We start from the raw sequence: 15101 nt of genomic DNA on the forward strand, positions 1-15101 counted from the left end.
ACACATGTCTGTAAATTAAATTTGATTAGGATTTACAGTTTTAAATTAAACATCCATCTCAAACAAATTAGCATAACATTGAACAGCACAATCCCAGCTCTTATAGTGAATACATTTCATGAAACCCAGGAGCCTGTGGACAGGCTTTTATTTGTATTATTATTATTATTATTATTATTATTATTATTATTATTATTATTATTTTTAACTTTCTGAAAACACTTGTTGTATTTGTTTGTTTGTTTGTTTATTCATCTATATGTCATTTGCTTGTTTTTTCTTCACAAAGTTTGGCGTAATTTTATGGTCATTTTCTTGCAATTACATTAAAATGTATGATTGTAATTATAAATATAGTTTTCCTGAAATTTTTAGGTGTTTTTCTTTCTAATTTTCTTGTCATTGTCTTGCATTTATTTATTTATTTGCTTGCTTGCTGAATTTCCATGCCGATTTTCTGATCACTTTCTTGTAATGTGGTTTTTCTAAGTTGTTTAATAATTTTCGGGCAATTTTCTTGCAATTTATTATCATCTTTTAAAATAATTTCTTAGTAATTTTCGGGTCATTTCTCGTTAATTTGCTCATGACTTTATTCTGTGAAAATTCCATCCTGTCTCCAGTCATCAGTACTGGAATCCTGTCGTAATTCCCAGGAGTCTGCTCTCCCTGCTGGGGGAGGCTGGGCTGAGCACCGCCCCCCTCACTGCCAGCACAAGTCATGCTGGCTGTGCTCAGTTCAGCTGGCCGCTGCTGGACCCAGGAGCGCTCAGACTGCCTTCAGAGACACAGCATGTCCAGCACCAAGGAGACACTGGCCAGCCTGTGAACTGCTGACGGGAGGAACTGTTTGACGCCGCTTTGCTTGTCGCGCTTGGGACGGGGCCACACTTCCTTGACTTTAGGATGAGATTTTGTCATCTGGTTACAGGACGGAATCAGTGCTCCAACACAAACCGCACGGTCACAGCTTGATGTTTTGCCGATGATTCTGGTGGATTACTTTTTATCAAACTGAATTTAACGATCAACCGCACAGCTTTATTCACTTCGGTCCGGAATGGATTCAAATTCAAGCGTTAAATGTAAAATAGTGGTTGTCGGAGACAGTCAGTGTGGGAAAACGGCTCTGTTGAACGTATTTGCGAAAGACTGCTTCCCCGAGGTAAGCCTGTGCCAGCTCCCAGTCCAATACCATCTCTCGCTTCTCCAGTCACCAACTCTGCTGTCCTTCCTCTCCTCTCTCTGCAGGGATATATCCCCACCGTGTTTGAAAATTACACGGCCAGTTTTGAAATTGGCTTACAAAGAGTTGAGCTCCGTCTTTGGGACACTTCAGGTAAGGCTGTCTTCACCCTGGACTTTACATGAGACTGAATGGCACACGCTGCCTATAGAAACTAGAGGGCCATATCCTTGATTTGGGAGCCAGGAGTGGTGGGCGGGGGCAAGACAAGACAAAGTTTTTATCAGGCTGTTATTATTATTTTTATTTCATTCAGTAAAAGTAAGGGGAGTTATACAGTGTATGTGAACGATATTTTAACAACATGATTGCAATTGCAAAGCAGCATTTTGACAGCGAAGAGAGACAAACTTCAATTAAGTCTCATTAGTCAAATTTGATGACATGCATTCTCTGTCATTTTTGGAGCCGTTGTCATAAGAATTGAGATTTTTTGCTGTAGAATAGAAGAATTGAACTCCCTGACTTTATGGGTGGGTGGGCTGACTGAGGAACAGTTCTGCAGCGGTTGTGTTGGGTAATTTACTGTAATCCCATGGTTGAGTTCAAGAGAAAGAGCCTGACGCTGTCTGTCTGGAATGTAGGCGAAGCAACGGCTCTGTTGAAGTTCCTGGATATGAAGCAGGAGTCATATTCCACTGTAACCAATATCTCTGTAACCAGCAATAAGCATACAAATGCAAACACTGTTTCACTGGTGCTACATCAATAGAAAGGGTTTGTTCTCCCTCTAAATCTGAGTTAGGGAGTGGTTCAGAAAAGGAAGAAAAGTTGATATGGGATTTTGAGGACTGATACTGATGTTTGAGCTGGGAAGATACTCAACTCCTATTCATTTTTCTCTAGGTTTATGCCAACAAATTACAAGTAGTCAGTGTTTTACCACAGAATTCTATAATTGTCCAGGTGGAAACTCAACAGCATTTAACCACCATGACACACTAAACCTCGAATGTAATTTGTTTAGTGTTTGGCCTGCTTACTGCAATTTCCCCACATTTTACATTACAGCAAATGAGCAAAATCTGATCCAAGATCACTGATCTGACCTTTACTATATATCATATTAATCATCCTAAACAAAGAGTTTGTGTTACTTTTTAAATAAGTCTGTGCTGATTTTGCTTTTTTCTTGTGTTTTTTTCCACTAATGGTCCATTTTTTCCTAATTTGTTGATTGCCTTATTACCCATCTTTCTGAAAGAAATCAGGTGAATGTACTCATGTTTCAAAAGGTTAAATTGTTTAGATGTCATATCTTATTTTAGATTTAGATTTTTCAGCATTGTAAGAATTTCAGTGAATTTAATTACAGAGGAATTAACTACTCCTCATTTTGCTGAGGACCCTCTGGAAGCCCCTCAGGAACCCCAGTTTGAAAGGCACTGCTTTAAGGTCCCCTGCACACCTATTCAAGTGGTAGGCAAAGTCTGCATTGTTGTCTCTAAGTGAGGAGTTGATTTGCAAAGGACACTAAGGAAGTAAGTCAGTTAATAGATTGTGCAAAGAAAATCAAATGTGTCAGGTTTTCCAGGCTCTTTTTCTGTAGCTGGTCAGGGAGGAACCTGCATCATATCGGAGGTGACTGAACATTGTCTGATCAGTGTGACGTATCAGCAAAGCCACACCTCTGAGAATCTGTGAAGCAACAAATGCAAGCATCCATTCTTGGAGCTTTTGAGCTGTTCTCTCAAATTTTTCGTCTTACAAAGCACCTCCCCTCCTACACACTCAACTCCATCCTCAGGGGAGCTCCAGCAGCCCCGGGTCTGGAGGTAATTACCTCCTATAGGCAGGCGAGCCCAAGCTGTCCTCCTGCACCTTCTAACCAGCCCCAGTCCCCCCCTTCTCTGGTGGGCATGGGGGATAGGGGGGTGGACAGGGGTTTGGGGGTAGGGGGGCGGGGGTTGTTCAGACCTCCTCTGTGACCTCCAGCTGATTGTGACTTCCCTGGAGGTTTGCCATGACTTGTCTCAGAAAGAGGTGACCTCTACACATACTCTCAGAAAAATAATGGTTCTTAAATGGTTCTTCAAAATGCTCTCTGGTTCTACAAAGAACCTCTTTTCTTAAGGGGATGGTTCTTGCACACTTTATGTGGTTCTTAAAAGTACTAAAGGTTCTTCATTTTTATTGGAGTTATTTGGTGGCGGCAGCATGAAATTTGCACTGTAACTAACAATTCTTTTCCTTCTGGATTAATGTGCAGATTATTTCCTCAGTGAATGGATTAATGTCTTGGTCTATAAACCATCAGAAAACAGTGAGAAATGCCCGTCACAGCTGACATTTTTAATACCTTGTCTGGATCCGAATGAAGGAAAAAGGAACATCAGCAAACGGCCAACATGTTCATATTGTTTTCAACCTGCCCACAGTCATTTGGTTTACAACGCTCAAAGAACCTTTTATTCTGAAAAATTACCAAAGAACCATTTAAAAAAGGTTCTTTACTGAACCATTTGGGTCCACAAAGAACTTTCCTAAACCATTTATGGTTCCTAAAGGAACCTTTTCATAATGGTTCTTTGAGGCACTTTTGGGGATTCTTTAAAGAACCATTTACACAAATGGTTCTTTAAAGAACCTCTTGCTAAAAGGCTCTTTGTGGAACCAAAAATGTTTTTTCTATGGCATCACTGCGAAGAACCACTCTTGGTTCCAGTTAGCACCTTTATTTTTCTGTCTGTGCACTTCTACACACAGGGGTAGTGGACATGGGGGATGGGATAGACATGTCCCCGTTACTTCTGTCCTCTCTCCTCTCTGCCAACTTTATTGATGATTCGGCTGTCTCACCTCATTGGTATTGTATACAATCTTTTTCTTGTTGTTGAAATGCTTATGAACAACAATTTAACCCTTTGAAATCCAAGCAATTTTACTTGATTTGTTTCAGACATGAGAAAAAAAGATGATGAGCAAATTCTGAAAAATGTCCTGAGCAACTGAGCAATAACTAAGTTTTGAAAAATTATGACATAAAATTAGTAAAAAAAAAAAAAAAAAAAAAAAAAAAACTATCAGAAAATTCTATCACTGTTCTATTCTAAACTATGTGTCTGGTTATCCACCCATATCACACCCATATGACAGCCATATCACAAAGTGTCTCACACCAGTCCATGCAAAGGCAAAGCCATCATTTCAAAAGTGAGGGGGATGGAATGTTCAGGAGTAGACCTTTTTTTTTTATTATTATTATTTTGATTACATGAAAATACATCAGCTTGTTTGTGGTGTGTATATATAAACCCTTTGAAACCCAAGCAAATTCACTTGATTTAACAATATTTAACATTAAATTTAGGGATGCACAGATCCGATATTAGCATCGCACATCGGCGCTGATATCAACATTTTATCTGGATCGGGTATCTGTAAAAGCAGCCGATCCGTAAGATCGATCCTTCCCCTTTAAATCTTTGCAACACGGCCTACGTCATACGGCACATGTGCCGCATGCCGCGAGAGTTGATTGAGTTGAGTTGCAAACACAAGCAACATGGAGCGAATGAAAGGGTCTGCGATATGGAGGTATTTGGAGGTAGATAATTTTCTTGTAATTTTCTTGTGATTTAACATTTAACATATACTTAGAATAATTATAAAGTAATTTTCCAGGAATGTCCAGGAATGTTTACTAATTTTATAATATTTTTCTTTTGTTTGTTTGGAAAAAATAAATGTAATCAGTTTTATGGTCATTTTTTTTAAAAAATGTATTTTTTAAATAATTTTTTGTACCATTTTCTAACAACCTAACCCTAACCCAGGTTACAAAGGATCAAATGAAAAATTCCATTGTAAAAACCATTGTATAAAATGGGGACAGGGCATTACAGCCAGCTCTTGAATAAAGTGCCAGTACAGAGAGGACAGGTTCCAGTGAGGGGGACAGTTGCGAGAACGTTGAATGTTCATCTCTACACCATTTCATCGAATTAATCACTGAACCTTACGTTCTTCATGCTGAATCTGCCAATGACCTCATGCCCTTACAACACAAATGTATTGCTTTTGTCTTTATCACATACAGTAGATTGAGGGTGAGTTCCCTTGCTCTGGGAAATGAGCTCACCTTCTGGTGGTCAGAAGCATGTAGGCTACCATATCCTCCCAACCACAGATGGCCTTGTCCAGCCCTCTTATCATTACATTGCTTTTCATATTGCCAGACCTTTCTGGAGCACAAGCATGACAAATGGCACCTGAGAATAGTACTGTAACCCACTTTGCTGAAAGGTCATTACAAATACATAGACTTCATTTGCAGGTCCAAGCTGCGCTCGCCTAATGGCATACAACAATGGAAAATGTCAGCAGACAAGGATTTGGCAACATCCATGAAAAGGTTTCAGTAGAGACGTTCCTCGGAGACTTCACACTTAAAGGACTATACTAGTGATTTTACATATTTAGTGTAACATCTACAAAATGTATATGCCTGACGTTACTGCTAATCTTTTCCCAAAGCAAGCATCGTATTTTGGAACTCTGATGTAATTTGTCCGTCCAGCCACTGGTTTCCATTTATTCCACTACCATATGAAAATTAACTTTCAGAGACTTCAAACTTTCCTCACATCATTATTCAATACGGGTGGGAATCACTGGGTAACTGGTGATATGATACTATCATGATATTTTACTAAGGATAACAATGGTACCACAATACAGGCAATTCTGCGGTACATGATATGTTGTAAGATAATTAGCTATGATACATCATGATAGATGAACTGAAGAAGACAAAATACCCTGGAAAAGACAAAATCATTTGCCAGTAAGCAGGAATCAATCATATTTTTCATTGTTTTAATATGCTCAGTGACTGCAACATGAACATGAACAGAACAGTTCCAGTTCAAATACCTAAAGGCAGGGAACAAATATGCCTCATAGGAACTCAAATGTGTGATCTGTTGTTAGCTCCCGATTCTTTTGTTGAAAGCCCAAGGACAGACCGGAGTCAGTCTTCAATTTTCTGATGCAATATTTATTATGGTCACATATAAAGCAAGGCAGCGCTGGTCTCAGTGTGACAGAGCTCCCGCAGGATCTCAGCCAGAAAGAGCCCCGATATTAGGAAATGATACACATTTACGTTCTTGGGCTGGGCCTGCCCCGTACATAGGTTGGACTTAAACGCAACCGAGAATAATTGGCCAGTTACCCGGACATGGACAGGCCAACCACTGTCCATGCCTTGTTTCTGGAATGTGCTATGCTATGTGTGTGAATGTTGACTGGGCATGTATCTAATGCAACAGACCTAACTAACAAGATAGAGAGTTCTGGCTCCTGCTGTGTCTGTCCTCTGCTTAGCAGCCAAGCTGTCCTGAACTATGTAATACATTGGATAATGCAAGAAACATTGAACTATACGGCCAATTGTAACACTGTGTAAATTAAGTTGAAAACTCAAATATCCATACTTGGCACAAGTGCATCGATAACAATTCACACAACAAAGTATTATTATATATTGTATTACTGGTTTATTGTTCCACCCATAGTATTCCATCACCATAAAGTCGTCCACATCGATTTTCCTAAAAGCAGCAGCACTGTTGTGTTTTGTTGACTTGAAATTGGGTGGAGTGAAATGGTCCTCCCGCTGGAAAATAGTGTCCAGTGAAGTGTTTGCTTTACATAGTGAATTACTGGTTCCATGGTTTATGACTGATGACAACTTTGTAGCTGCAGAAGCATTTATGTAGCTGTTTGAACCAAAAATTCAAATTTGAAGATTGGGGGATTTTGATTATATGTTGTGAAATCTTTAGTACTCCTGCATGATTTGCAAAATAATTTTACCCACATTTGAAAATGTGAGTAAATTGTAGTAAGTGGGTCAAACATTTAAAATCACTGGGATGGTCCTTTATTCTAGATAGTTCAGTGTTCACACTCAACTTGTCTCAGCTGTCTGTAATGTGCCACTAAAGAGTCCAATGAGATTCAAGTGATACTGTTGTGTGTGGTTGTGTGAGAATAGATAATTGCCTGGGTTAATGTTAAGTTTGGGGTTAACATGGGGCCAGAGTTAGGGGTTAAGGTCGGGAGGGTTAGGGCTGATGTATTTTCAAGCCCCGCACAGTATTGATTCAGTTTGAGGCTGAGAACAGAAAGAACACTTCTCATTATCATCTCATCAAAGTGTCAAATTCAGTCCTCTGTCTCTTCTCCTACATGACTATTTCTTTCAGATTCCTTTTTTTCATGAGCTCCACCTCACACATGTTCCCATGGAAAAGCCCCCATACCATAGTTCTGCATACAAATCCCTCATGCAGAGTGGCAGACATTTTGAAGACGCTCTGGCGAAGGCTATGAAAATAAGGGCCTCAGCTCTGTTTGTTTAACATAAGAAACCTGACTCGCCAGACGTGAAGATATTTCATCACTGTTTACATCTGCCCATGCAGATTTGTTCATGGAAAAATGTGTAGGGTGGGGCATCAAGTTGTAGCACATGTTGGAGTTCTTGCATGTCAAAGGTGCCTCTTTATTACTGAGCTGACTCAGGAGAGCTGTGACTCAGTTTAATTTGAGTTTAGGTGAATTAGATAGAAAATAGCAAGAGACTGATGGGGTCGTTTGCATTTTAGCCCCTCTGCTGGTCCCAAGCAGACCATCTGGATTCAATTTGTGTATCAGAACATCTTGGCTTTGAGGGGGTTATAAAGTCACTTTGAAAAGTAATAGATCACTTTTTGAGTGATTGTTATGACTTTCGGTAATTCCATGAAATAGCAGACTGGCCTCTGCATTCTTTAGAATTCAATGGGGCAATTCATTGAGCTTGGTTATTCTATACTCTTTTGTGTGCCGTGGAAAAAGCCCTTTGGCAAAGAGCCTCGACCAAATGACACAATACTTCTCTTCAGAAATATGTTACTGTTTTTCTGCAATGACTGCAGTGTGAAAAAAGAGCAAGACCTATACATTATTTGGGGTTTTCCTCTGGATTAGTCATCTTGTAGCCTGGCCTGGGCAGAGCCCTGATAACCGTCTGAGAGCTTAAAGAGATAGTTCACCCACTTTGAACTCTAACCCTTAACATTATTTCACTTCCCCATAGCTGTTATACAGGACAGTAGTGGTGCTATCTTCCTCTCATAATTGTGTTTGGATACTGGCTGGATGCTCCAAATGCTAACTGTTAGCATCCTGCCATTAGAGTTAACTTCCCCCTGGTTAACATGCTTGAAAATAACCACTTCAATCCACTGAAATTGGTAGATTGGTAAAAGTTTGAGTTTGATGATGTATGAACAAATGATAGGAAATTCAGGCTACGTCCATCTGTGAAAGTTACTGCTCCTCTGGGGCAGTAAGTGCAGTAAGTGTTGACAACGATAAAAATACAGTTATAAATAGTAATTTGAGCAAAGCTATCATCGGTGTTGTATGTAGATTTTAGTCCCAGAAAGCAACACTTGTGAAGTAATGTTAAACATTCTTTGAGTGGATTAAGGCAGTTATTTTTAAGAACGTTAGCCGGGGGAAAGTCCAACCCAATGACAGGAGGCTGTTACAGTTAGCATTTGGAGTATCCAACCAGCATTCAGTAATCATTAGAAGAGGATTGCATGACTACTGTCCCACATAACAGGGGGTAAGTGAAATAATTGGAAATGTTTCAAAATCAATGAACTATCTTTTTAAATGTTGGCCAGGTTTCATAGTTTATAGTGCCACACTGAGTGTGCAACCTACTTTTTATATATATTTCAGCCTTATATTCTTCAGGCCAGCCAGTCAGCCTCTTGTCAGCTTTAGTTGTGCAGTTATTTCCAGTGTCTGTTCTGAATAAGTGACTTTGTGTAGACCATGCCTTGTCATGGAACTCAGAGACCACCTGAGTCTGGGAAACAAAATCATATTCTGCTACATTCCTAACTGTGGGACAGGAGGGAAGCCCCCAAAGTATTTTTTTTTCATACAGATCAGGCAATGTGATCCAATTACATCCAGGATCTCAACACCGTTAGCAGCCTCAGGCATTGGTTGCATTTCATGGCATCCAATCACCACTCCAAGTGAAAATATTGAGATCACAGGGTTACATTTCAGGTTGTTTTATGCTCAACTGTGGTGTGGAAATTTTATACTGTGTCTTGTGTTATTTGATGGAAAAAAACAACAACTTCAAAAACATTGTTTCAGATGGTGTTTTGGTATGTACACCACTGTAATCCTAACCATGCCTTGGAATAACAAAGTCATTGTCTAAGTCACAGCATTGTTGGGAAGGGAAAGGGATGATTTCCTTCAGTTATTTCACACTGGGACCAGTCTGATTCCAACTGTTGAGTGCAGACAGAGTGCTATGACTCAGCTACCACAAAGGCATAATGAACACATCTGGTAATGACTGAAGTTTTGTTGTTTTCAGTCCTTTTTTCTTTTTCCCTTCTATTGTGTGTGTTGGTAATGCTGTGTTTGTCATTTGTGGGGTGGGGTGGGGCAGGGAGTCGGGGCAGTTCTGAAACCATGATTTTGCTGTTCACGTTGATAGGCCAAATTCAAAGAAGCATCTGGGAAGGGACAGGAATGTTTCACCACTAACATAAATATACCAACAAAGAGCGACTGCTCACACAGAACACATGGATATGTCGTTTTAGAATCAATTTCATCACCAAATGTACATAGAATTTGTCTTGGTGTGACTAATACACAGACAGTACGTCAGTTTATTGAGTGACACAGGACATGCTGACATATTCTGTACAAGACCAACGATTTGTAGAATAAAACTTATCAAACATACTACTCCCTTTTCCAGTCCAACAGTATGCTTGATTGATTTGACTTGTTCTATCCATCATTTTTATATGTACAGATTAAAGGGATAGTTCAACCGTTTTGAAACCCCCCCCCCCCCCCCCCCCCCACCCCCACCCCCGTCTGTTATGCAGGACAGTAGTGGTGCTATCTTCCTCTCATCATGACTGAGTGCTGGATACTATCATTTTTTTTAGGGTTAGGGTTTGAAATGGGTGAAATATCCCTTAAAGCATTGCATTATACCTGCAGCATTACACCATGGATTTTCCTTATTTATTGTACCACTGTTTAATTGCAGGTTCACCTTACTATGACAACGTACGACCTCTTTCCTACCCTGATGCTGATGCGGTCCTCATCTGCTTTGACATCAGCAGACCAGAGACCTTAGACAGCGTGCTGAAGAAGGTAGGTAATCTGATCTCTGGATACTGCTGACACTGTGTGATGAAGCTTTTGTTTGGGGAATGTTTGCTCATGTTGATGACTTTGTAGCTGCAGAAGCAGAACATTATAAGGTGGGTTTTTCAAACAAAAATTCATATTTAAAAATTAAGGGATTTTGATTATATATGCTGTGAAAACTTAAGTACCCCCGCATGATTCGCAAAATAGTTTGTAGCAATGTAAAATGTGGGCAAAGTGTAGTAAATGGGTCAAACATTAAAAATCACTGGGGTGGTTCTTTAAGTTATGAATAGAACATTGGCTTAGGAACTGTTAATATGTAGTGACTATTGTCTTTAAATCATCTCCTAACCCTAATTTCCATTGTTACCAAACAGTTAAGACAGGATTTGCAAGTAAGAAAGTTTCTTTAATAACGCAGGATTTTACTACTGAAAGAGATTAGTCTCAGGAGAGATATTGAGCCCGTGACATTTATGCCCCTCTGACATTAATGTGAGGTTAAGAGAACGTTTGGACTTGGATGTTTAGACTTTGTTCCCAGACATGGCTATTGAATACAGTCTGACCTTTGGCCTGTGATGTCACTGAGAATCAGTTGTGTGCCAGCCCTATGGCGAGTAGGCTGAGAGGGCTGAGACGAGGGTTTATATATCGAAGGGCATATAATCACCAGTCTGTTTCTCTCAAAGCTCCCCCTCTGTAAGACCCCAGTCTGTGGCTCAAAAACATACACCAATGTTCAGATACAAATGCACACTCACAGAGACACTCACAGAGACACACTGATCAGGCAGATGTTAATGACTGTCTGCTGTTTGACTCATCCAGTGGCGAGGGGAGATCCAGGAATTTTGTCCGAACACCAAGATGCTGCTGGTGGGATGCAAGTCAGACCTCCGAACAGACCTCTTCACTAAGTCCCATAGCAGACAGACCCCAGTGTCATATGATCAGGTGGGTGCATTAATTGTGGCAGACATAGGATATACTGATGTGTATATCACATCTGTATATCACTTTGTATTACAACTTTGTATGACATAGGATGAGGCAGATGGTCCATGCTTTTGCTCATCTCCATCAATTTGATCTATTCAGATTACTAGCATAAACGGTAACACTTCACAATAATGTTCCATAACAAATGACTTACAAGGCATTAATAAATACTTAAGAGTTTTCTATCATTCCATTCTTCACTAGAACAACATTTTAGCCATTTCATTTTGTGTTTGCTACTTTGGAATGGTCTATAGCCAGGGGTTAGTGGGATTTGTGGGATTTGGCAGGTTGGGAAACCCTAAGATCTGGTGTTGTAGTGCAGCAGAGAAAAATGACTCTATCTGACACTAGAAAAGCTGATATCAAAAAGGTCACAGAGCTTTGTTTGTTTTTTCAAATTTGACTATGTTCTGGTTGGGTTTTGCAATCTTATGAAAGAAATCACATGAATTAGTGCAGGTTTCAAAGCTTAAATTCTTTAGATGTCTTACTAGAACAATGACGAATCATGGTGAGATTAAATCAGAGCCAAGAAAATGTTCTAATGATCCCTCATACATTTTCTGCAGTCTGAGTGACTTAAATTACAGTGAAATTAAACACAAAAAGCCAAAAAACCCTGGAACCTCCTGCAACTTTGATGTCAGTTTATCATTATCACTGACGTGTTTTCTCTCCCAGGGCTCCAACATGGCAAAGCAGCTGAGTGCTCCCTACATCGAGTGCTCTTCCCTCCAGTCTGAGAACAGCGTCAGAGACATTTTCCATGTGGCCACGCTGGCCTGTGTCAACAAGAACAACAAGAACGTGAAACGCAGCAAGTCCTCCAGGGCCACCAAGAGGATCTCTCAAAGCCGAGCGGACCTGCCTGCAGTCATGACGGACTACCAGCAGACCAAAGCCAAGACCTGTGTTGTCATGTGAACAGGAGAACTGATGGATACACTTAAGGGGGAACAAATGAAGTATTTTACAAGACTGAGGAGCACTGCTCTTTTCTGCCATGCTCCAAACTGGATATGACTCAGTGACACTGAAGATGGTAGAGAAACAACTTTGGCTTGTGGGTCACACCTGCACAATGAAGTAGGAATTCATTCAGCAGAGCAACTGAGGCGCCGCTGCTGGCTTGTGATAATCTCCAAACTTGGATTCATCAAACAATGAATGGCTTCTGGAACCTGGGAATTAATTTGTCTCCCACCTGATGAAATTGAAGTAAGCGTACTATGAAATTGCTGTGCATCCATTCCTCTGTTCATTACAGGGACATACCTTCCAAATGGAGGCTCAGATTTGCATCAAACTTGGTGAGAACGTTGGACATTCTCAAGAAGTAGAGGACTTTCGACACCCTTTGGCCTAAAGGAGATGTGAAAATGGGCATGCTAATCTTTCACACCTCTCGACTAAAAGGGGGCACGGCAGTGGAAGCAGCATATCAAAGACCGACTCTAAATGGATTCACGTATCATCAGTGTGAAGACCTGATTAACTGTTGAGGCTGTTTAGTCAAAAGGGGCCATGGCAGTTGGTGTGGCATGTCACAAAAAGTAAGCTAACTTCCTAACACAACAAAAGAGACAACACAGAATTTTCACACAAGGTTTGTCCTGGGCTAAGGAACAACATATTAACTTCTGGCACTGATTGGGTCATGCCTATTTCATATTTTTTTTCAAAGGGGGCCTTACGGGGTGTCCTCTGATTTGATGTGTAGCTGCCTACAAGTTGGTTGAGACACGGCCATGCCCACTTCTGGTTGTACTCTTTATTACAGATTTTACAGGTTTAATTCATTTTCTTGTTTGTGTTCATCTCATATCTTGTTAAGTGAATATATATATATATATATATATAGATAGATAGATAGATAGATACAGATATATATACACACACACACACACACACACACAAGATGTTTACTTGTTTTCTTTAGCTCAATAGCTTCATTTATTGGAAGCTTTAAAAGGTACCATGTCTTTGTGAGGTTTATTGCTTTGTGATATGTTTTGGAACCATTAATTTTGGGTGACATATTACAAGGGATATGAGTAGTAAGTGTAAAAAATCAGCAAGGTTGTAGAAGGTTTTGATGTTTAACTGAGCCTTGCATGCCATATGTTGTTCATTACTACATTTCTGGACGTTTTTCCTGCCGCTGAATCTGTCCTGATGGAGTTTTTAAAAAAAAAAACAAACAAAAAAAAAAACAGCAACAACAACAAAAAAAAAAACTGTGATGAAATGGTTCATTTTAGAACTGTCTGATTTTGTTGTAAATTTGTACTTTATGAAAATGCTGTTTCTGTATGACTTTTGTGCTTATAAATTCATAAACTTCGAGGCTATAGTGTGTATTTGACTGCCATATATGTTAAGTGATTTGCAGTGGAAATTTTATATGCAGTAGTTCCTGATAAAGAATATTCAGGGTGTCAGAAGCTCCGCTCAAGCTGCTATCTGTTTTTTCAGTGAAAAGCAAATCAGGTAGGAGCTTTCATTCTGTGGAAATGGACAGTAACTGGAATGATGTCCAGCTCCACCAGCCTCTGTGTGTGTCCGGGTCACCAAACGCGTGACTTTGCTGAGGGCTTTCATGCTCTGCTCCCATCTGTAGGCGCGCCGCAGGAGCTCTGATTACATGACACAGTGGTTGAACTTTAACACTGCCTCAGCAGACTGTTCTACCAGCCCCATCTGTTTCTGAGGCAACTCAATGAGCTTCTCCAGTGACAAAATGTTCAAGACATTCCAAGTAGTGCTTGATAATGTAGCTTAAAAATAATATCCATCTGTTTGATGCAAAAACATGTCAGTTTGTAAAACATGTCTGGAACCAGGCTAGTTCCCCCAATTTTTTTTTTTTTTTTTTGATAAAAACACAAGTTTATGGAGACTACAGCTTGAGGAAGGCTTGCTGGCATGTGACAGTAAAAAGCGCAATTTCAACCAACTTTATTTATTATAGGCAACACCCATGCCTTGCACAAGTAAATGAATTACACACATGCATAAACACACACACACACAACTCAAACATGCTGGTATGCATATGCACACACCCGCCCACACACACACACATACACACACACACACACAGACAGGGTACATCTTTGCTGATGTGAAATAATTAACAGAAGGCCACCTGCATTTCATACCGCATTTACTTTGCACCATTATTCAGCAGTTATGCAAAAAGCTGCGGCTCAAAAGACGAGGCTTAATGCACATCAGGCTGTGTTGGCACCAGAATCAAGAGGTGCACTTAGTTTTTCCAAAGAAATGTTTTGATAATTTATATTCAGTCAAAATCATACAAAAACATAAAATAAGGCTCGTCTTTCACAGCATGGCATGCAGCAACTGTTTGCGGACAACACCATGGGCAGCTTATTTGTGCAAATAAGCCCATAAAGCATCAAACCAAAGAGATTCCTTTCAAGGCCCTTTACATGCTTCCTAGCACTGGTGTCAGAGACATCTGTGCATGTCTTTCTTGACTATCTTTTGTTGCTCTAGGCAATGTGTCCACCCATTGAGATTCCAACATTGACTTCTGAGGCGTATATATAGAGACATCTGTATTCTCCACATTGACTTTTGTAGTCTTGGTTACATTGTTGATATTTCTTCTAAGCAG

The 15101-nt window shown here is 40.0% G+C and overlaps 1 protein-coding gene across 1 annotated transcript; it reads left to right on the forward strand.

Moving 5' to 3' along the window:
- The first annotated feature begins 767 nt into the window (after positions 1-767).
- On the forward strand, positions 768-13802 carry LOC115380143 (rho-related GTP-binding protein RhoE-like). Its single transcript, XM_030081229.1, has 5 exons — positions 768-1165; positions 1252-1339; positions 10344-10453; positions 11285-11410; positions 12140-13802. The coding sequence occupies exons 1-5, from the start codon at positions 1061-1063 to the stop codon at positions 12380-12382; spliced, it is 672 nt and encodes a 223-aa protein (XP_029937089.1). The 5' UTR covers positions 768-1060; the 3' UTR covers positions 12383-13802.
- The last annotated feature ends 1299 nt before the right edge of the window (positions 13803-15101 follow it).

This window comes from Myripristis murdjan, chromosome 21 (genome assembly GCF_902150065.1).
Source record: "Myripristis murdjan chromosome 21, fMyrMur1.1, whole genome shotgun sequence".
In the NCBI taxonomy this organism is placed as follows: Eukaryota; Metazoa; Chordata; class Actinopteri; order Holocentriformes; family Holocentridae; genus Myripristis; species Myripristis murdjan.